The sequence below is a fragment of the Rhinolophus ferrumequinum genome, chromosome 8, assembly GCF_004115265.2.
Source record: "Rhinolophus ferrumequinum isolate MPI-CBG mRhiFer1 chromosome 8, mRhiFer1_v1.p, whole genome shotgun sequence".
Lineage (NCBI taxonomy): Eukaryota > Metazoa > Chordata > Mammalia > Chiroptera > Rhinolophidae > Rhinolophus > Rhinolophus ferrumequinum.
The window spans coordinates 50,158,676-50,182,768 of NC_046291.1; the positions used below are offsets into that span (position 1 = coordinate 50,158,676).

The 24,093-nt window shown below is 35.9% G+C and overlaps 1 protein-coding gene across 2 annotated transcripts in view; it reads left to right on the top strand.

Annotated features, from left to right (window-relative positions):
• The first annotated feature begins 399 nt into the window (after window positions 1-399).
• Window positions 400-24,093, top strand: part of ATF2 (activating transcription factor 2) — a 73,724-nt gene continuing 50,030 nt past the window's right edge. For both annotated transcript variants that reach the window (XM_033111963.1, XM_033111964.1), the window contains exons 1-4: window positions 400-553; window positions 11,092-11,193; window positions 18,521-18,595; window positions 20,068-20,137. In XM_033111963.1, coding sequence (XP_032967854.1) covers window positions 18,564-18,595; window positions 20,068-20,137 — 102 coding nt within the window. In that variant the 5' untranslated portion in view covers window positions 400-553; window positions 11,092-11,193; window positions 18,521-18,563. The remainder of the gene's footprint in view (window positions 554-11,091; window positions 11,194-18,520; window positions 18,596-20,067; window positions 20,138-24,093) is intronic.

A 24,093-nucleotide genomic window follows, 5' to 3' on the forward strand; every position in this document is an offset into this window, starting at 1 on the left:
CTTTCCAGAGTTCACCTTGCCTCTCTGCACACCGTCAAACTCTTCCCGTGACCTCACCCTCCACCTGCCCCAATGTCCCACACCCAGCCGGCTGCCAATCACAGGCTTCCGCAGGGCCGGGCTACCGAGACACCTCCATTGGCTCTGTGGTCTCGCCCCCTCCAGAACTGCTGCCCGCCCTCCGGGCGCTTTGTCCAATCATCAGCTACTGAGTGTCTTTGGTTCCGCCTCCTCCATCCCCGCCTTCCTGAAGTCCCGCCTCCTTCCCCTCAGGTCTGACGGCATCACCTGACCCCGAGGCGCTCGGTCTGAAAGAAGAGAAGAAGGGGCGTGAGCGTGGAGGGGAGGGGCACGAGAAGAAAGGGGGGGAATGCCGGGAGTGGGGCGGGGAGAAGGCTTGTCAATCCGATCTCGCGAGAGAGGACGGAAGCCTGTGGGAGCCCGTGGCCTTTAAAGTGCCGTTCAGCCCTTTCCTCCAGGGGTAGTTTGTAAACACGGTTGAGCTCAGGCCTCGCTGGCGACCGAAAGAAGCATGAATGAGTGACCTGGAAAGGTGAGTAATGATGGGGAGAGGGCCACAGGACTAGACACTGTAGGGATACGGAGAAAGAAGGCACTAACATGGCGACGTTGCTCACCATAGTCTCCACCCCCCGCTCCCCATCACCTCGGGCGCTCCTGCCTCGGTTCCTAGCCTCCCGGCCACTGTGGCTGTGCTGCCGCCTCGGCCGCCGCGCGGCGTCTGCTGCCCGAGCCCGACCGGCCGGGCCGGACCGTTAGGTAACCGGTGTTCGTTGTTCCGGCCCCTCCCCGCTCGCACGCTTTCCTAACGAAGAGGAAAAAGGAATAACGGCTCTGAGACCCCTCCCCCCGGTTTATCTTCTCTGGTCAGTTTAGAGGGCCCTGGGCCACACGTCGGATGCGCCCAGGGCTCGGGGAGACCGCTTCTACCCTGGAAGAGGGCTGGCTCTGGTCTCCCCACCCAGGACTCAGTGGTTGGGGACTGTGTTTGTGATGGTGGCGGGCAGGTGGGTAGGGAGGCGCGGCTGAAAATAGGGTCAGGGTCTCTCTGGCTGCGGTGAAACGATAGAACAAATGGTATGGAGAACCTGGGACTTGGAAGTCTCGGCCTTTCCTGTCCCTGCTGCCCCCGCCACCCCCCACTTTTTCCCGCTGGGGCGGGGCTGAGTGTGGGTGCAGATTGATTCTTGTGTTTTCCCCCATATTTTACCTCCTTGGGTGCACTGCAGAGCTGCTGGTGGGAAATAACCTGTGCTTTTTATCAATGCCCGAAGGGCCAGAGAGAGAGAGTTCTGTGTTCGCTCATTGAACCGACGCTGGAAGGCGGGTGAGGGTGAAAGACCTGGGACTACTTTTGTGCCCTTAGGTAGTATAAAACTGTCTTTGCTTAATGGGGAGTCTTAAAACTGGTGAGGCCAAGAACAAAACTACAGTGAATACGATGGCATAAAAGTGATAACTCCTGATGGACCTTAGGCCTATTGAGTAATCCCTAAATTATAATGTGAAAGCTACAATTTCTTAGGAATTTTAAATTATGGAACCGGTAACAATGCATAAATTTAATGTATGTATTTGAAATCAGAACAAAACTGTTCTCTGAGCACACTTTTTGTCCTATGTGAAGAAATTCATAACCACTGGCATTGTCAGTAATAGCCTTTCTAGGCATAATCTTTAAATAACCATGTATTCTTAGTCCATTGTAACAAAGCTATGAAGGTGAGTAGCTTGTTAAAAAGTCAACCCTACAGGATTAAGTGCCCTAATGACACATATAGTAGCAGTTATGTCTCCTAATTCAATTTGCTACACTGACTTGAGGAATCCACTGTACACTTTTCAAAATTGCAGGAATATTGATATAAAGTATGTATTATAAAAAAAGATGTCTTTCTGAAGATCAAGTAACAGAATAAAGGAAGTTCATAGATCTTTAAGGCCATCAATCATTAACAATTAACAATCCTAGTCTTTGTAATTTATAGGAATCTTGCAAATTTACAGTGGTGTGTATGCTGCTTTCCTGAAACATGTTTAATCTTTGAGAAGATGCTACTGCCATTACGTTTTAAATTATTTGAAATATAATGTGGTAATTTAGAATTTGGTTGTTTGTGTTTGAATTGTCAGTAAGAAAGGAGCTTTCAGGGACTTTTTTGTGTGTTTTTAAGGTACATAATGCCTTCTGTAGATCTGATTGCATTTCCTGAAAGTTCTTTTATAAATACCTTATTAGAATATTTCATATTTGGGGCACTATGTTCTGTTCTATTAAATATGTATTCCAGAAATCCCTGTATTTACTTTTTTTAGTTGGAGTTTTTGTTTCATATTTTTCAACTAAGGTAAAAGTAGAAATGGTTATTATGTCAGCTCTTTTAACAAATAACATGCAGGGATGATTGTTTTTGATATTCACTATTTTGAAGCTATGAATATCAAAAAATTATATGCTATGCATCGAATGTCTGCTACTTGTAACTAGTATTACGTCTCAAGAAATCATTACATTTTTTCTACCTAAATTTTTGTAATTTGGAAAAGTTGGGTTTTAATGATTTATATGTTCTCTGCTGGTATTAAAATTGTTAGATCATGTTAGATCAACTCTGGATCTTATTATCTGTATCAGCTTAGGCAAATAATCAAACCTCGTTTAAAACCCAATAACAACAATTGGAAATTCAGTTCATCCTTATAGAAATCAATGCATGTAGTACTTGTTATCTATTCTCTGTAATTAAAATGTACTTTAAAAAAAGAAGCTATAAATTTGCATTGCTATACTCAGTAGTTTAACTTAGTATTTCTGTGTTTATCCTATACTCACACCTATTCCTTGAGGCTAACTAATTTACCTAAGATGCTACATGTTCTCTTAATGTAGTTTTTATTGGTGAGGTAATAGTGATAGTATTTACCTATTTCTAGGGAAAAACACCACAAAACATGTTATTTCTTTTGTTCTCTTTCTTGAGCTAACGGTTAAAAAGTTAGTATAAGGTATAGTTTCATGGGCATTTAAGAAAGTTTGTGGATCTTTAAGGCCAACAATAATTGGAATTATTTTACATATATTATTATAAATATGTCATATGTTATAATTAATAATTATAAATACATATACAGAGGGTTCCAAAAATTATACACATTTTAAGAAAGAAAAATACTGTATTAAAATTGTAATACTCAATATATACCGATAACAAAAGATGAATACAAGTCACATTTGACTTCCGCAGTTACAAGAGGTGCTCAAAGTGGTTACCGTCAGTGTAATTTTAGTACAGTTTTTTCCTTTCTGTATACATTTTTTTGGCATCCTCTGTATATTATATATACTATTTTCATTTATTCTGTTAACCTTGAAACTGGTATATTCGTTTACATTTTTAAGTACATTTAGTGATGCTTTTTTTCCTTGACATTTTGGACAGTGGTAGTAAAGTGATTAAAAACTTTTCTTTTTTGCAGTAAGAAGGGATGTAAATAAACAATACTTTTGGGGCAAGTCCCATTCACCCATGTCTGTATTCTGTATCTTAAAGATAGAGAGGTTCTCAACCATTTTCTCTGTCTTAATACCCAAGGAATAGAAAGCACTCCCTACAGTAGTAATAGCTTATTACCACAGCGATTCTCAACAAGATTAGTGGGGAAAGACAGAGTGGGAATGATTGTAATTAGCAAAAGCCATTTTGGCAAAATACCAAGTGTATTTTGCTTATTTTGGTAGTATATGGTTACCACCATCTATAATTAAGTTTATAAATATGTCTCTTAAATGCTCTTTAGTTTGCCTAATTCATCCTAAACCTTTGTTATCCCAATTTTATAGCTTTGTTTTTCTAATTCCACTGTTTGGGCTTGTGTGTTTCCTTTTATTTATTGAACACTTGTTAGAATAGTGTTACCAGAAATCAACTCCAATTTTGCCCTACTAACAGATAATTGTTTTCATTATTTTTGTTGCTTTCTAATTTGTGCATATACATTATAGTTTTTACAGAATTATAATATTATATAGTTTTATTTCACTTTTTATAGCATTAGCATTTTTGTAATACCTTTGTAATATTTAATAGTAAACATGATATTTACCAAATGACTTAAAATTTCCTTAATTTTAAATGAACAACAGGAAAATAATTATCTTCAGTTTCTGCCTGTTTTAACACTGAATTGAACATCTCTGTACATATCTTTTTTCTTATTTTGAATTGTTTCCATAGGGTACTAATTTCAAATGAGATTACTAGGTCAAATGATATAAATGTTTTTACGGTTGCCACATTTTTGCCTCCCAAACAGTTGATCAAGTTTACACCATAATCAGAATATGAATGCACCATCTTTGTCGTAATTTTACCACCTTTGGAGTTGTGTTTATTAATAAAGTACGATTACTTAATGAGGAATTATTAATGGGAATAAGTTGCATTTCTTTAGCAGTATTATTTAGTTGACCATACCAATCTGTATTGTCTACCAGTGATCTATCTATGTGCTGGAACAGATACTGTATATTGCATATTTTCTGACATTTCACTTTGTTTCTCTTAAAAGATTACTGACATTTTTTGACAATCTAATAGTACATAAATTTTATGCAGTTTTACATAGTTTACATGTTGGGTCTTATGCCAGTTTCTTTTAATATGAGTTACTTTTTGAACTATAGATCTATGAGTTATAAAAATTCACAATAACATTTCCATATAGGTAAACCTTGAAATAAAGAATGTGCATGTTATAGCTAACTGGAGTTGTCGTTTCCTCAATATCATTTTCTGGTACATAGTAAGTATATAATCAATGTTTTAGGGTAATTATTAGGAGCCAGATTGTCATGGTTCTACCACTTATCTGTGTCACCTTGAGCAAATAATATAACTTCTCTGTGCCTCAGTTTCCTTATCTTTGAGAATAATATTTAACTCCTAGCTTGTGATAATTCAAATAATGTATATACAATGCTTAAAACAGCATTAGGAACTTAATGAGTACGGAGTATATGATGTGGTAATTATTATTGTTAAAGTTCATTCAGAACAATAATTTATCACAGCTCCTCCAGGCATGTGTGTGATGTGGCTTGAAGGTAGTATATCAACCATCTGTTTGGTAGCTTTGGCAATATAGGTCGGTTTTCCTAGAATTTTCGTAAATCCATGTGAGAGAATATCTTATATTTTTTGTTCACATACCCGCCTTCTCCCTGAGTTAGACTTTTTCTGTATAAAGCTCATGCAGTATAGCATATCCGTATTTTGAGATGATAAATTGTGATATTATGATTTCCATAAAACCCAATTATTATTTTCTTTTCCACCAATCCCACTTTATAAACATTTCATTGAGAACTTTCATTCTTCCTCTCCATTGTGGAAGAGATGATTAAATTAAAATGTGTACCACATTTCTAATCCTTGTTCTTTTGAATTTGTTACTAATTATTCAACTGACATAACTGCATCATTGGTTCTCAACCAATGTCGAGAGTCACTGGTGTCTTTTATCATTTGTAAGGAAGGTTTTTAATAATTGTTGAAATATAGATGATGAATTGAGGGTTTCCTGTACATCTCTCTCACTTACTTGAATGTTGACATACTTTGAGGAGAGGAGAGGGGAGCTTACCAGTGTTGTGATGGGAATTGTACTTAACCCAGACCCTATCTTACTGTGTTCTCTTAATAATGAGAATTTACTATTCATGTACTCTTAATAGTGATTAAGATTGTGAATTATTGTAATATATTTGGGTAGGTAGGAATTTCTATTTTTACTTTTACAAAAGATAAGTTTTTAGTAAGACAAAAGCATTGATAAATACATTTTATATATCTACCTTGAGCAAAAATAATGTTGTGGACATTATTATTATTATTATTTTTTAATTTATTGGGGTGACAATTGTTAGTAAAATTACATAGATTTCAGGTTTACAATTCTGTAATACATCATCTATAAATCCCATTGTGTGTTCACCACCCAGAGTCAGTTCTCCTTCCATCACCATATATTTGATCCCCCTTACCCTCATCTCCCACCCCCCACCCCCTTACCCTCTGGTAACCACTGAACTATTGTCTGTGTCTATGAGTTCTTGTTTCTCATTTGTTTGTCTTGTTCTTTTGTTGTTTTTGGTTTATATACCACATATCAGTGAAATCATATGGTTCTCTGCTTTTTCTGACTTATTTCGCTTAGCATTATACTCTCAAGATCCATCCATGTTGTCACAAATGTTCCTATATCATCTTTTCTTACCGCCAAATAATATTCCATTGTGTATATATACCACAACTTCTTTATCCATTCATCTATCGAAGGACATTTTGGTTGTTTCCATGTCTTGGCCACCGTAAACAAAGCTGCAATGAACATTGGAGCACACGTGTCTTTATGTGTAGATGTTTTCAGATTATTTGGGTAGATACCCAGGAGAGGGATTGCTGGGTCATATGGTAATTCTATTCGTAATTTTTTGAGGAACTTCCACACTGCCTAGACATTATTTATATAACAGAGATGATTACCAAATCTGAAGTGATGTTACTAATAAAAGCTTGCATTGGCACTGTTCATATTCATAACCATTAATCTGTAAGTTCTTTGTATTTATATATCTTTAGTGTTCTGTTGTAATTTTAAACTTTAAAACAAGAATTTGCTTATCTTATATCACTTACAGAATAAAGGTCTGGGAGTAATCAAGACTCACTTAAAAAAGGAAGTTTAACTTAAAAATTGGGCTACTGATATTTTTATTAAAGTATATTTTGAGATGTTAGGCTGATATCACTATTCACATTACTAATAATATACTTTTATGAATACGATATTTGAGAAAAGTCTGTGAAGTTCTTTATGTATTCCATGGACTTTGAGGAGTTTCATCAAAACCGTAGTATACTCGTGGGAGTCGGATATGTGTGAAGGACTGTCATGCCTGCTCTGAGTGGGGCAGAATTAAAAACTGCTGCTTTCCTCATTAAAGCTGGGCTTATATTTTTCTCACATTTGAGGAGTTTGATTTTCTTACATTGATGAACTAAGCGTTATGTACCAAATAGCCTTATGGGATGACATCAAATTCATGGGTTAAAGACTAATGTAAAAATCTTCTAAGAATTAAACATGTCTTTCTCAGTTACTGGTTTAGAAATAAAGAAGGTAGTAAGATTAGGATTAATTAAGCATTAGGAGAATACATTTTAAAGTCAAAATAAAATACAGTAAAACTGCTAATAAACTTAATAGATACTGTGTGAATACCATTTACTATAATATGTATTTTTCATATATTATTTTCATTTATTCTTTTTGACAACCCTGTAACTGGTATACTATTTCTTACCAGAGCGAATCTTAGTGAAATCATACCATTTAAAATTTTTCTAGTATAAACACTCAGCTGTTACCTTACCAGCTCATAGCTACAGGTTTTCAAACTCTGAGATTTAAGTTTGTTATTAGGCCCAGTTTGCTATTCCCACGTTGAGCCTTAGGATCAGTCCTTGCATTTCGTGGCACTTGACCAAGATATAAGAAGGAATTTATAGCACAGACAAAACTCTGTGTCTGAGGTGTTGCTGCCCTTGAAGACTGGGACGCAGCCTGTCCTCCTGGGTCCTTCAACGTTTTTGCTCATTCTATTATCTAATTCTGCATCACAGATTACCACATACTCTACATCTTAAAACAACACAAATTTGTCTCACAGTTTTTGTAGGTCAGAAGTCTGGGCCCTCTGCTTCTGGTCTTATAAAGCCAAAATCAGTATGTTGGCAGAGCTGCATTTCTTTTTTGGAGGGTGTGGGGCAGAATCCACTTCTAGGTTCATGCAGAGACTGTAGGCTGACTGCAGTTGTAGGACCGAGGTCCCTCTTCTGACTGTTTCTAGAAGCTGAAATGCTTTCAATGCTGCTTTCTTCCAGTAATGGCAGGTCAAGTCTCTCCCATGCTTCTAACCTCTGTGACTGCTGCTGCAGCTGGCTCTCTCTGACTCCAAAGGGAGAACGTTCTCTGCTCATGTAATTAGATTGGGCCACCTGGGTAACCCAGGATAATCTTCCTGTTTTAGGCTCTGTAATCTTTCTACATCTGTGAAGTCCATTTTTCCATGTAACATAACCTATTCACAGGTTCCAGGACATCATTGGAAGGCTATTCTGCCTACTCCACTCACATGAGCCTGAAACAAACTTTGATAAACTGTACCCTTGCACATTTCTAAATTGATTCCTAAAGTTTTCATCATAAATTTAAGTAGTTGGAAAAAAATAACATTTCTGGCTTTTGTAGATATTGACACCATTTTGTAAGTACCTAATTTCCGTGGTGATGTGATGTTATCATTGGTTTTAAAAAACAAACTTGAATTAATTCATCTTTAACAGTTGGAAACTTTCATTGTTCCTGTTTATTATTGAAGTTTTATTTAATCTCCATGTCTCTAACATTTTATTTGGATCCAGTATATTTTAATGTTTTACAGTATTAATCACCTTATCTCTGCAACAAATATGAATTAAACTTTTCAAAGTTTCTTATTATTTCCTCTTTGCTTTATTTTCATGGAGCTCTCTGTCAGGACAGTGCATTTATGGACAATATTTTGAGGATGGAAGAGCGAATCATTAAATGAAAGTTTTTATTGTTCCTGTCATCACACTGTACAATATATCTGAATTCAGAGCATTCCTAAACACAGGGCAAAACACTATTCTTCAAGCCATGCTTTGCTGTAACAGAAATATTTACAAACCAGGGAAAGACACAAGTCTGAGGTTTAATGGTGCCTTGATTACTGGAAGCTTTAAGATGCTATAAAATTATCCCCTTGTTTTGTTCTATGGAGGTTTTTACAACCTGGAGTAATGGATTATAATAAGATTTGGTCTGGGTGAGAGAGATGAGTTTTCAAATGTGGAAGAATGATGATTTAAAGAAAGTAGGCAGATCATTTTTAGGAAGGCAAATATAGGGAAGTTGAAGAGATGGAAATTGATTTCGTTAAAACTAAATCCTGTTCAGATGTCCTTTGGAAAGTCTTAGTTAGCCTTCAGTAATACATAAACCTGTTTGAACACTGCTGCCTTGAAAGGCCCGTCTCTCTTTTGCTAGCTCTTGTCTTCCCACAAGGCCAGAAGCCAACTTCTCTTTCCTACCCAGCATTGCCCTTGAGTGTGTTAGAGTCTTCTGACTCCACGTCCAAGAGAGTTCATTTCTTTCTCAGGTTGATGTCTACCTTGGGTCCTGTTTCCTGTCACAGTAACTGCTGCTTTTTAGAATACTTCTATTAGCAGTGTTTGCCCCTTCAGCAGAGATCCGACCCTTTACCCACAGGTTAATTATATCCAAACATAAGAAATACATGTACAGTAGGTAGGGTAGCATGGCAGTAATTTACCTACAACACCATCCCACAGCGCCATTTGTCCTTTGAATTGTTGCTTCATTTATAGTCCCCATTTTACATTTGTATAGTGGTATATCCTGTTTGGGTTCCTTTCCCTTTAAGGAATAGTCTGTATATAGAGCAGAATTTTGTTGCCAGCTTTGAAATAGTCTTTTTAGCTTCCGGTATTCACATTAAATTTTTAAACATATTAAGGCTGTTTCAGCCAACCTTATTCAAGATAAAGTGCAACCTTCTTTGCAACAGTCTGTACAACAGGGAAATCTCCAAAGTTCATACATAGCCTAATTATGGGAGCTGAGGCCTCAAATAATGTGTAGGAAAGTCTACTTTCCCTTTTACATCTTGCTTCTCTGTTCACTGCCTTTTCCTAATGCATTTGCTAACTGAACTTTCTTCCAAGTTCTTACCCACTCTCACCTTGGTCACTCCCATTACCACATAACAGTCCCATGTAATGATTTCTGTGTTCCATGGACTGCTTATACGAATACAATCATTTAGCTTGTTTCTTTACTCTTGCATTGTTATTCTGGTCTTCAGATTCTTTACCTTCTTCACCTACACCTTGGCCTTGCTTATGTAGACAAGTCCTTATGAACATTGGTCTTGCTCCTTGGCCACTTGGCAGGACTTTCTGCTTTTGAAAGCTTTCTTCAGTAGACTGCCAAGGCATCTCTACAAGGTATCAACCATCTTACATTTTAGAATGAGATGAGTATGATGGTAGAAACTACTAAAATGTCCACCAATATTCATTCTCCTATTTTTCTTTATTGTAAGTGGCTTCAATTTGTAACTGAGCATGTGGCAAAATAAAGAATTTTTTTCCAGCTTTCTTGCTAGCTCTGGCCATGTGACCTAAGTTCTGGCCTATGCAATGTCAATAGAAGTTCCCTGTGAGATTTTTGAAAAGTTTCCCCAGAGAGGCTATTACTTATCCCCCCCATTCCCCTCTTCTTGCTGTCTGATCAGCAGATGTAATGGCTAGACCTTGAGCGGTTATTTTAAACCATGAAGAGGATGCCACATGTTAAGGATGGCTAAACAACAAAGTAGAAAGAGCCTCGGCTCCTAATGATTATGGTTCTGGACTGCCTGTGTTTATATGACAGAAATAAACTTCTGATTTCAGCCATTGTTATTTTGAGTTTTCTGTCACTCACATGAACATAATCCTAACTGATTCAGGTATAAAAAAGTCAAGCTGTTTCCTAGTAAGAAGCACATAGTGGGTCCCATGGGTGTTGCGGTGCAGCACTGACATAAGAAACACTACTAATCTCCACAGTAAACAGTGTGATGCTCAAAGCCAGCACTGCCGATGCTGTGATAATAAAAAGCTTCAGTTTTCTCCTTTCACCAATTTCCATTGTTGTAGTCCATCCTCAAAGCATACCTCTGATAGGTGGCAATGTGCTAGAAGTTATGGGAGGCCACAGGATAAGCATCTTCCTGGAGCACTGAAGACTTTGGAGGGAATCTTAATTTTTATTTAAAAAATAATAGAATGGAAGGCAGAATTCACATGCATTTTAAGTATAAAATCAACATTTTTAAAATGCTATAGTGGAGTTGGACAGCATGAGGCTATTTCTTTAGATCGTGCAGAGTAATGAGTTCACTTTTTTCTGCTGTAGGGATACTTAGAAGGAAACCTGAGAAACACTGCTTGCTTGATTAGAGCCGAGGGAATTCCTGGCAGCAAAGTGAATAAAGCTCATGGCCCACCAGCTAGAAAGGTAAGAGATTTTAAGCTTTTAATGCAAAAAAATGGTATTTTATTTTATGATTGTCTCAAATGTTACTGAATTCAACAGATATTTTCAGACAGTAGTCCTCGGAATGCTAGTGTCCTACCATACTGATAGTGTTTAATAAAAAAAAGAAATTTTGAGGTTCAGTAAATTTGAAAATGTCCTTTTGGAGCTACTGTGTATAGCAGCACATAATAGTACACTGAAGACTTAATATTAAGTGTTTGATTTAGTTTAACCTAGAGGCTCCTAAACTTACCTGACTAGGGAGCCTTCTCTATAGCAAAGGGTCGCAATATGAAAGTCTCAATTCTCCTAGGATTTTATAAAGATGATAACAGGAGTGATTCCAGGAGGTATTTTCTGTATTTCAAAAATATTTTGGACAAAAAGTATTACCCACTCTAAGGCTGTACAAGCTAACTAAAATGTCAGAGTTGTTTGCTTTTGGATTGAATTATATCAGCTAAGTTTAGTACCATGATTATTTCATGCTGATCAGAAACATTAATAGGAAGTTATATAGTGCTTAATACATACCTTTATTAAACATCTAGTATGTGGCTGCTACGATGTGCTGATGTTAAAAGTTATAAAGTGCAATGGTTTCTGGTCTCAAGCCATTTATAGCTTGGAGATGTAGCTTCTAAAGATGGAAGGAAAATATTGATTTAATAAATGTGGCCTGGCATAAAAAATCTTTCAAAACAGGGTGGTCTGGTGATAGACTTTGTCAGATGTATTGATACACAAGCAAATTGGCCTATGCTGTTGTATCTGAATCTGGAGGTTTAGAACAAAAGAAACTACCTGTATGTGTAAATACAGTTACTTTAATTTTGACAAAAATTTGGAAAATAATGTGAATGTACATATATATTTTTGAAAAAGTAAAAAATTTTAAGCTGGTATAAGGAAGAAAAGGTGGCAACACTTGATAATTTTTTTCCTGCATTATTCCCACTGATACCTACATTAAATAATTTTGAGCTACTTGTCCGACTTAAATGTTCAAGTCTACTGATTTGGTTAGAAGTAGTTTCCATAAAATGTAAATTCCATGAAGGCAGGGACTGTGTCTGTCTGGAGTCTAGCACAGTTCCTACCATCTTGCACATACTCAGTAAGTATTTATTGACTGAGGGACTGAGTGAGAGATCTGAATTTCAGGGTAGAGGGGGATAGTGGATGGAGGGATAGCAGAGGTGAGTGGTGTTATCTAAGAAAGGGGTAGATGAGTGGGAAGTAAGAGCTGAGAGAGGGAGCTGATTAAAAGGCTGTATAACTAGAGCCAAGAGATGAAAAGGTAGCATAAGACTGGAGTGGGAGGCAGGAGTCAATCCATGCAAGGGTCCGGAAACAATGTTAAGGATATGAGGCCTTATCCTAAGAGCATTTTTTTCATAAGCTGGTCCTTTCCTCTCATTTCAACTGGTACTACTTGAGTTCAGACCGTCATTGTCTTTCCTGAATTCAGCAGTAATTTGTACTGGTTTTCTTATGCATAGTGTTGCCCTATCTAATCCATCCTCCTCACTCCAATTAGTGTTCTTACCAACACGCCCCTGTGATTATCTAGTTCACGTACTTAAAATCTTTCCATGTTTTCTAGTAGGGTTAGGAAAACATTTTCTTTAAAGGGCCAAACAGTAAATATTTTAGGCTTCATGGGGGCCACATATGGTCTCTGTTATTTATTCTTCTTCCCTCTCTCCACTCCCCCCGCCCCACACTCAGGGTACAGAGGACTCTCACGTCACCCAGTCATAGAAGCATAGTCAGGCATCACAAACTACGTTCTGTCATCTTGGCTGTTTTCCTGTGCCTACTCCAGTCTGGCTTTCATTAATTTCTTAATAGTATGAACATGACAGAAAATACCCATCAGTCCTAAGTATGATTTTTGGATCTCTGGTGCTCACCTCGGTTTGGCTGATTTTTTTTTTCCTTTTTACAAATTTGCTACAGTAGTAATCTCATTGGCTTAACTTGGTCAGATGTGTCCCCTGGTTCACTTGAACCAGGTATGTCAGGGTACTGGATATATGGGATTGCCCTTTGTTGGTACTCAGACTCTATGACAGGAGTATGGATGCTGAGGAGAGGTGACTGCTCCGGTATGCTCCTTATCTCCCAGGTTCCCATAGAGTCTGGGAATGTCTTTGGTATTGTACGTACATCACAGAATTAGTAGTAGTAGTTTTATTTGTTTCTCCTCCTTACTAAGCTGACTTGGAGGACATGGACCATATTTCTTAATATGGTATTGGGTACAATAGGCAGTCAGATGTTTTCCAAATCAATTTCATAAAATAAATTGTATTAGAAATGTTTGGGAATGCTGTACATTGTAGTAAACACTTAGTATTACCCTGATTTAAAATCTGTTTTGAAATATGCTTTAAAGGTAAGAGGTTACAACATTTATAGGTCTGTAACCAATTAACTAGATCAGTCAAATTCACATTTTAGAAATTTATGAAGCTAGTCATCAGAAATTTATTATCTCCCATTTGTTAAGATTCGTTTACCCGTGCTATTTTCTATGAAGTGAGTTACCTCTTATTTATTTTTGATAGAAATGTAAGTCAAGCAAATACTTCTATCCACTGAATCATTTGAATGATAGAATTCAAAATGGCATGGGCATATTGATACTACAGTCCACAGGATCATCTTATCTCGCTTAACAAATTTGACCCACATTTCATATTTTTTAAAAAAGGAAACTATCTAGTTGGACAAATAATTGTCTGGTATCACTATCACTCTTCAATTCTCTATTCAGGTCTGGAAATTGTTCTAGTATAATATGATTCTGTTTGCTCTTAACCTTGCAGTACAGAACATAGTTTTTCTGCTCTTTGACATCTCATAACATGAAAGCTATAAACCAGAAACAAATCGAGAATTATTAGAGAATCTGTATGTTTTGTAGCATTTTTCTCATACAACTACTGTTACAAACTACATACTAATTATATAATGGTTATATAGTGGATTACAGTGCATACTATTTATATAAAACTTAAACTCTTGTATGTTTTTTAAATTTAACTTTAAAAAATCTTTAAATTCCTTAAAAAATTTTTTTTATGTTCAGAATCTTTTAAGACTAAGTTGCCAGCATGATGTCCTATTATCCCTAGATACTGTTTTCTACAATAAGACGTTCTTCAAAACCACCATACAACCATGAAACTCAAGAAATTAACATTAATATATTACTACCATCTAACTTGCACATCACATTTAAGTTTTGTCAATTATTCCAATAATGTCTTTTATATTTATAGCAAAAAGATTCAGTCTAGAATCTTACATTGCAGTTAGTTGTTGTGTCGTTGGTCTTTTTAAAGCTGAAACAGTTCCTCAGTCTTTCCTTGACTGTGATGACTTAAACACTTGGAGATTATAGGTCATTTATTTTGCTTCAATTGGGGTTGTATAATACTTCTTCATGATTAAATTCAGGTAATGTTATCTTTTGCATGGCTATAGTGGAAGTGATGATACGTCCGCCTTACATCCTGTTGGGGGCATGTGACAGTGATTTCCCGTATATCTAGTGTTGTTAACGTGGATCAGCTGACTAAGATGATACTTGCCAGGCTTTTGTGCTATAAATTACTCTTTCGCCTTTAGTAGTTAAAATGTATTTTATAGGGAGATACTTTGAGAGTATGTAAATATCCTGTCTTATCAAACTTTCAGTTTATTCTTTTATATCAGTATGGATTAATGGAATCCTGTTTTTATTCACCGTATGATCCATTACTATCATTTTTTATTTTGATTCTCAAATTGTCCTGGATTTGGCCACTTTCCAGCCAAATATACATGTATGTAAGTCTTTACTTTCTGGCACAAGATATTTAAGGCTCATCCTGTGCTTTCCCTGCTCCAGTCCTGGAATCAGCCAAATCTTCAAGGAGCCCAAGTTCCTTTTGGTGGAGAATGATATTTCGACAGCAAGATCTGCGTGCTGAGTGGTCTTATTCCTACTGGGGTATCAGTGTTCCCAGGCCCTCTCAGTGGACACAGCTAGGGAACTATATGAATATATATGCACGTATGTATGTACACACTATCATCTGTATTTCTGTGTATTATATCTATATTGAAACTCATGAGTTTACACCAATGGCCAAATCTCATCTAATACAAAGGCTCATTCTGTATAATTACCTCCACTCATAGTGTGAATTTGCCTTTATCCACCACAGGCTTGATGTATTTATATTTACTTGTTCAGTCAGTCACTGTGTGTGTGTGTAATGAATTACCTGCTGTCCCCATGTCCTCTGCTTTTGATCAAGTAGATGTCCTCCTGCTTGGCCCTGATATCCTTTGCTGGACTGGTGCCAACCCTATTCCCTACGTCGTGGATACCTTCTTAACCTGCTTGGGCATTGATACCCTACATCAGGCTCTGTACCCTTCCACATATTTCCTCGCCCAATTCAGACTCCCCTCCATCTTCTCCGCACCCCCCATGGACTCCTTTCTCACCCTGTCCGGGTTCTGACATTCTGCACTGCGCTGTCTCCCAATGCCCTCCCTCAGCTGCCTCCGATGAAGACACCCTTATATATGTTTTTTTCTGGAGGCTTGGCTTTTATATTAATTTTAAGTTACACGAAATGGTTTGCCAGGTTCTCCCATTTTCTTCTATTCATCTTTCATTAAAGTGTTCTTCTCTACTATTTTCTTATTGGCATTTTATATTATGTGTGATTTTTCTTTGATAATGGGTCAGTGGATTAACTCTACAAGTCCCAAAAGACACTTTCTGTACTATTTTTTTTAAAGGCGATTTACATAAGAACTGCATAGTTGGTAGGCACAGAATAGCAAAGTGTAATATGTTTAGTAGAGCAAGGCATACCATTTGGCAAGCGTAGTGTAGCAGTAGAAAGGTTCTTGTCCCATGGGTTGTTTTGTTTTTTGTTTTTTTACTTTGAATAAGTCATTTCGTTCTCTGGAACCGCATTTGTAGGTGGAGTAGTTAGGACCAGACCAGGAACACAGTGAGGTACATGATCACAAATCCGTATCATAAGAAAGAGCCAGTGATCTATATTTGAGAGAATGCTGGACTAACATTCGATTTTTTAAGAATCAGCAAAGGGAGCATTACACAGATAACTGTAAAGGACCATTTTATATATATGAAAAAGTTCAACCTTATTAGTGTGTCAAGATACGCAACTTTAAAATTAGTTTTTTCACTAATCTGACTAAAATGTTAAAAAATAATATCACGTATTTGTGTGGGTATTGAGAAATGAGTTCCTACTAGACTCTATTTGTAAAGTAGAAGTCAACACTATATTTGCGGGCAGTTCAGCAATGTAAATCAAAAGCCTTAAAAATATGCCTTCACTTTGACATAGTAATTTCACGTCCAGAAATTCATTCTGTAGAAATTAAAGGTATTGCGCAAAAATTTATCCACAAAAATATTCATTGAGGATAAAAATCCACTAATAGAGAATTAGTTATAAATGTCTTGTCTGTATGATGGAAGACTATGTAGCTATTAAAAATGACATCTAATATTTAATGATACCACTATTTAATCATGTGGCAGAATGTAGATAATTACGTTTTAAAGGAAGTTATACTGTTTTTACAGTTTTTAAAGTTATGTATCTGTATACATTGATGAGACTGGAATGTCACACAGTAGTTATATCTGAATTGTGGTCTTTTTGGGGTGGCTTTTATTTATTTTTGTTCTATATTTTTGTGGGAGCAAAATTTAAAGTTCCTTACAACATCTTAGTTAAAGGTGTAATTTAGTTCTGAACCCTATTTAAAACTTAATCTTTAAAGGTTTTTTTATACTTATGTAAGATTGATTATGTGGGATACTTAATACTAGTGGAAATTGCTCTGGGTATGCAGTAACAAACAAAATTTAAAGTATACCTTTAACCACGTTTGGGATTCTAAAATAAAATGCCTTAAGCAATGAAATAGAGAAAATATAAAAGAACACATGTGTTTAGATGTGAAATTGTCTTAGAAAACTGGAAAGAGGTTGTGAGCTGGATGCTTGGATCTCTTGGTGTATATTTAGTGTTTAAATATTTCTGAAACTTAACTAGTTAAGTTTAAATATTGCTTTGGTTTTTCAGAGCAATTTTATCTGCATTTCCTTATTAGTTTTAGAAGAGTTTTTTGAGTTAAAGTGAACTAAACTTATTTGACTTGTTCATGTCGTACAGTTATTTATCATTCCTTAATATTTAATAGGTAAATGCTATAAGCCAGGAGGCACTGTTTTAGGTAGTTACCCCAAGGATAAGTTCCTTATCAAAGAGAAGCCCACATTCTACTGGCAGTGATAGAAACATAACCTTTATAGGTTTCCTTTGGATTATTCTAGTGTTTTGTTCCCTCTTCTCACAGACAGCATGGTCAAGTTGGATGTGAATGAAGAAATGGAATCCCACTAGATACAAATTTTGCCTGGCTCCAGGGGAAAAACTTTCTTCTTCCTATCTGCTATACCATATCACTCTTTTAACTCCAGGACTCGGAACTGTGGCTGTTTATTTACACACTTCCCTACATAATTTAGACACTTTTTCTAAGCAAGACATCCTTGACATTACATTTATAAGCAAAAATATACAAAATAAAATTTTTATCTTAGCTTATTTGAATATGCATATATAATTACTGTGTTCACCACTAGATGGGATTTCGGTGAATGTAAGATGAAGTAGTGTTAGCCGAGTTTTAAAAATGGGAGGGCTACTGACCTGGATAGTTTTAGTATATTGTACTTGTCTTTAAACTGGTACCTCATGAGTAAGTTATAAAGTTATGGAAGCAATAGCTGCTTATATAGATCAACTACATTATAGGACAAATATAATAGATTTTGATGAATTAGGCTGAAAACCTGACTACCACCAACTACATTTCAAAAAATTAAAAGCATTTTAAATAGATATTTTGAAATACTAGATCTCTTCCTTCTCATCTGACTTCAGAAGTCAGGCTTTTCACCCTTTTATTGGTTACTCTTCAACTACAGCTGTAAAGGCTAAATTAAATATTTCACCCTCTTAATAATGGAGTTGGATATATTAATATAAACCTGGGTTTAAGGCATTTTACATGGGTGTTCATATTTCAGAAGCACTACAGTATTACAAAGACTTTTAATAGTGACTGGGTTTTTGGATGACAGTCACGTTATAGGGAGTGTAATAATTTGAGTGTTTTTACTTTCTACAGTGTTTCAAGAAATGTTTCAAAACTATTATTAACAGTGGGAAACCACTTTGTTTTGCAGTATCATTGCCATGAAAAAAAGGACGTGATAAGTTGTTCAACTTATGAAATTCAAGTTACGTGTGAATTCTGCCAGGTATGTATGCAATATTTGGTATTTTTAGCTAATATTTTAAATTATAACAATTTTTATTTTCTACGTAAATATTTGGGTTTTTTTCGTTACTAAGATAACACTTATCTAGTATGTAGTTTAGCTGATACTGTGTTTTTAAATTATCAAATAGAGCAACAAAATACCCTTAACTATGACAAACACGTTTTAGGGTTTTAGTATCTCCTAAAATGAAGTCCAGGTAATAATAGTCCCATGAGATGTTCTGTGAAAAAGAAAAAGGGTTCAAATAGCAAATGGATGTGGCAGAAATGCCATATTCTAGTTGCTCCTCTAGACATTTCATTTGAACATGTTAATGGCTCTGAAAAGTCCTACCCAAAAACAAAGTATTCCAGCATTTTCCGAATTTGTTTGGCCACATACCTTTTTTCTGTAGTTGCTATTGTCATCCCTATTTAAAATGTTTTGGGAAACACTGCTCTGAAGAGTTAACAAGATAGTGTTGAAAAGTAAGTGTTGCAGAATTTTCAGTTGAGTCAAATACAGTTGTATAGAATTTCTAGAAAGAAAGCCAAAACAAAATAAAAATCTACAAGTTGGTAGAAGGAGTAATTGAGAACTTGAAGTCTAAATAGAAAAGAAGGAAAATAATCTTGACTCAAAAATGTCTTTTTGTAGTTGTTTTTTTCAAATCAGGATCCAAAAAGGTCGCCATATTGCATTTGGTTAGTATGTTTATTAAATCTCTTTTAATCTAAAACTGGATCCCCCACCTCCTCTCTTCTTTTGTTCCCCCATGATATTTATGTATTGGAGAGACCAGGTCTTTTATCCTATATTAGCTGTCCTATCCTAATTTAGTTGGTTGCAACCTGGTAGTGTTGTTTGACATGTTTTCCTGTCTCCTGTATTTTCTGTAGTTGAATCTAGAGAACCTTGATTAGATTCAGGTTTGACTTTTTGCCCCCAAGAATACTTCATGTGCTTTCTATTGCATCATATCAAGAGGTATGTAATGTCTATTTGTCCCACTTTTAAGTGATGTTAATTTAAGACTGTCCTTTGAGGTCAGGTGCTGTCAGCTCCATCCAGCCATTATAATGTTCCCATTACCTTTTCTCCTAATGATTTTGTCAGACGTTGATGATAGTTGGCTAGATCCATTATTTCATTGGAGGTTAAAGTGGTGACTTTGTAACTACAGTATTTCATTCTTTCTGTTGAACCGGAAAGATTTAGCCTGGTAAACCAGGATCCTTAACCTTTTTTTCTACAGTATAAAATGTGCGTGTTACATATATGCGTATTTGTTAACTCATAATAAGAAGATGGAAGACAGGGTTAAAATGTCAGTAAAAGTGTTTTATTTCACATTCAAATAGAAAAAGCAATAAACTTAGTGGAAAATCAAATAATATTACATTTTAAATTATTCTTTATTTAAAAATCTATACTGTAAAACATTTAGCCATCTCAATGTTTTATTATAGGCAATACAAGGACCTGTGGAATATGAGTGATGACAAACCCTTTCTATGCACTGCCCCTGGATGTGGCCAGGTAATATATAAATTACTTTAAATCATTATGTATATTCACATTTGTTAAAACACTGATGACAGTATATGTTGTCATTAAAAGGATTCTCGTACAATGTTTTGTACAATTTTGGAGCTAAATGAAAATAACCCAGAAAAATTTAGGGAAGACATTCTTCTTTTTCCTCAGTAGCATTATCTTAAGTTTTAAAAAGTTCAGTGCAATAGGGAAGAAAAGTTAAGTCTTATAATGGAAAGGTGAAAAACCTGGACAAAATCCAGGGTTTAAAAATATTTTCATTTGACCATTATTGGTCGAAAAATCATTGTAACCTGCCTAATTGGAAATCAGATGTACATTATCTTATATAAAAATTATTTCACTGGCTAAACTCTTATGAAATTAATATTTACTTGAGAGTATTACTAATATATTAATGTTCTTAAGTCTAACATCTTTAATACAGAGCATGTGTGGAAACATTTTTAGATAATAGTATTCAGAGTTGTTTAAGAAAAGAACATTTCAGTGTATTTTTAACAGGCTATTCAATTATTAATATATTGCTATTATAATTATTCTAATCTTAAAATAACTAGACGCTAAGGAATGAAAGAATAAATTTATGTGTAGTGAAGTTACAGAGTAACAAAAACTGTAAATCATTAAATAAGCATTAAAGTGTCTTACTGGCTCTTGTTTCCTTTAGTTTATATTCTAAATTGAGGTATAATTGAAAACTTCACATGCTTACAGTACAATTTGATACATTTTCCCCCCCTTTTTCCGCCTCCCCCCCGCCCCCCACTCCGGGTCAAGCCATTGTTTCTCAGTCTAGTTGTGTAGGACACAGCTCCCTGGCCCATGCTGGTATTATGAGCTTTGCGCTCCCCCGGCTGAAGCAGTTGGTTGTATTTGGTTGGCCGCTCATGGCAGTTCTCGCTGGCAGCCATCCTCTCATGATGGCTGCTGGCCACTCACATCAACCTCCAGCTGCTCACGGCAGCCCAGCTTCAGGGAGAGCCATTCACAATCTTAGTTGTAAAGGGCACAGCTCACTGGCCCATGTGGGAATCAAACTGGCAACCTCAGCGTTAGGAGTACGGAGCTCCAACCACCTGAGCCACTGGGCCAGCCCAATTTGATACATTTTAACATGTATATACACCCATAAAAACAAAACCACAATTAATGTAGTGAACATATTTATTACCCCCAAAGTTTCTTCATGCCCATTTATTATCACTTCCACCTGTCAAACACTGACCCTACCTCTGTCACTATAGATTAGTTTTGCATTTTCTAGAATTTTTTATAAATGGAATCACACAGTAGGTACTTTTGTCTGGCTTCTTTCATTCTGACTAATTAATTTATAATTTCTCCATATTATGTATCAGACCCTGTTTCCCCGAAAATAAGACCTAGCCGGACAATCAGCTCTAATGTGTCTTTTGGAGCAAAAATTAATATAAGATCCGGACTTATTTTACTATAACACGGTAGTTAATTTCTTGTCATTGAGGAGTAGTGTTTCATAACTACTGATTAGTTTATCCAAATGTTTGTGGATATTAAGGCTATTTCTAGTTTTTAGGCATTTCAAATAAAGCTTGTGTGAGTATTTGTCTTTGGACACATGCTTTCTTTTCTTTTGAGTAAATACCTAGGAGTATAAGTGTGAGATCAAATGATAGATGTACGTATATTTTTTTAGGAAATTGCCAGACTGCTTTCCAAAACAGATATACCACTTTACATTCCCATCAACAGTGTATAAGAGATCTTGTTCCATATCTTTGCCAAATTTGGTGTTGTCAGTCTTTTAATGTTTTTCACTGTGTGTATACTGATATATCATGTGGTTTTAATTTGCATTTATTTGATGACTAATGAAAAGAGGAGCACTTTTTCATATGCTATTGGCCATTTGTATACCATGTATTTTGGGTAATATCTTTTGAAATCTTTTGCCTGTTTTTTAAAAATTCAGTTGTCTGTCATTTTGTTACTGAGTTATATGAGTTCTTTATATATCCTGAATACCAGTTCACTGTCAAATAGTATCTCCAAGTCTGGTTTACATCTTAATTTTCATAATAATATTTTTTGATGAACAGTTATTTCTAATTTTAATGAAGTCTAAGTATTAATTTTTCTCTTCTGTGTTGCTTTTTGCAACTTGTCTAAGAAACCTTTGCCTACCTTAAGTCACAGAGATATTCTTTGTTTTCCTCTGAAAGCTTGGTTTTTTATTTAGGTCTTTGTTCCATCTTAAATTAATTTTTGCATATGGTGTGAGGTAGGAGTTGAAGCTTACTTTTTTTCTATGCGGTTTTTCATGTATTCCAGCATTATTTACTAAAAAGATTTTTTTCTTCATTAAATTGCTTCAGCTCCTTTATTGAAAATCAGAAGACTATAAATGTGGGTCTGTTTCTGAGCTTTCCATTCTGTTCCTTTCATCAGTCTGTCAAGTTTTTTTGCCAGTACACTCTGTCCTGATTACTTTAGCTTTACAGTAATTCTCCCAGGGAGGTAGGGTAGGTTCTTCAATTTAGTTTTCCTTTTTCAAGATTGTCTTGGATAGTCTTTTAATTTTAGTCATTCTGGTGAGAGTGTAGTGGTATCTTGTTTTGGTTGTAATGTACATGGTGTCTAATGATGTTGATCAGGGGAAAGATAGTAGTTACTGCGGTTGGTGCTGTTTTAGATTGGTTGATCAGGGAATGCCTCTCTGATAAAGTGACATGAGAATAAAGACATAAAAATGTGGGAGCAAATCTCACACATACTTAGAGTTTTCCAGGCTGAAGGAACGCAAATAAAGGCCCTGAGGAGGGAATGGGCTTGGTGTGTTGAAGAACAGAAAGATGACTGTTGTGGCTGGAGCATATAGTGATCAAGGAGGACAAGGGTAAAAATGAGGTCGGAAAGGTAGGACGAAAAAGGTCCATGCCCTGTAGGGCTTTGTACTCTGTGATAAGGTGTTGGATTTTATTCACGGAGCTATGAAAAGCCATTGCTGAGCTAAGAGTGGAAGCAGGTAGAATATAGACGGGCAGCAGTCACATGAGAAATAACACTGGCTTTGACTAGGTGGGCTTAGGGAGGAATATACTGATTTGACTTACATTTTGGAGATATAGTTGACATCCATTTTTCTAAAAAGTCAGGAAAGCTAAAAACTACAGTTGCCAGAATGCTTTGCAAGTAGAATTCTGGCTATAATTTGAGCTTCCACCAACCAGTTTTATTCATTCTGGTAAATCGCATTTAACGCCTTGGATTTGGTACTAGTTGAATGGAGAGAGAGGTGGTATTACCCAAGTCATTCCTTTTACTGGAGTGACTTGAATAGACAAAACATGATTCTGTAAACAAAGGATTACAGCGAATATAATATGTTTTTAGAGCCAGTCTTTGGATAACGACCAGTTTTGTTATGTTGTTTTAGGAACTATTCATAGAAAGTCAGTCTCAAACAAGCCCCTAATTCCTTCTTCTGTTTTCTTAAAATAGTAAGAACTGTTTGTTATCATGTGATTGACTTTTTACCAATACACATGCCATTTTTAAATAAAAAGCATTACATTTAAATTAACTTAAATTTAACAAAAAGAAACATTGCTGAATATAAAAATATGTTGTATACATGTGTCATAAGAGATTGTTTCTTAAAAGAGCTTTCTAATATTAAAAAAAGGAACACATTAAGTTAGAATTGTTTTTAGACTCCGTATTATGAAAGGAGTTAACATTCACACTTCCTCCTACCTCTCCTTTCCCATTTCTTGATGTCTGATAATTATTCTATTTTTACATTGTCAAGGTTTATATTTTGTCTGATAACCTATAATTCCCTTATTTTCTTAGTTTGCTTCTGTATTTAAATAGTATAGATAGAGAAGAAGGGGGAGAAGTAAGCCTTAAGGCACTCCAGTGTTTAGAAATCAGAAAGAGGGGATGGATGTAGC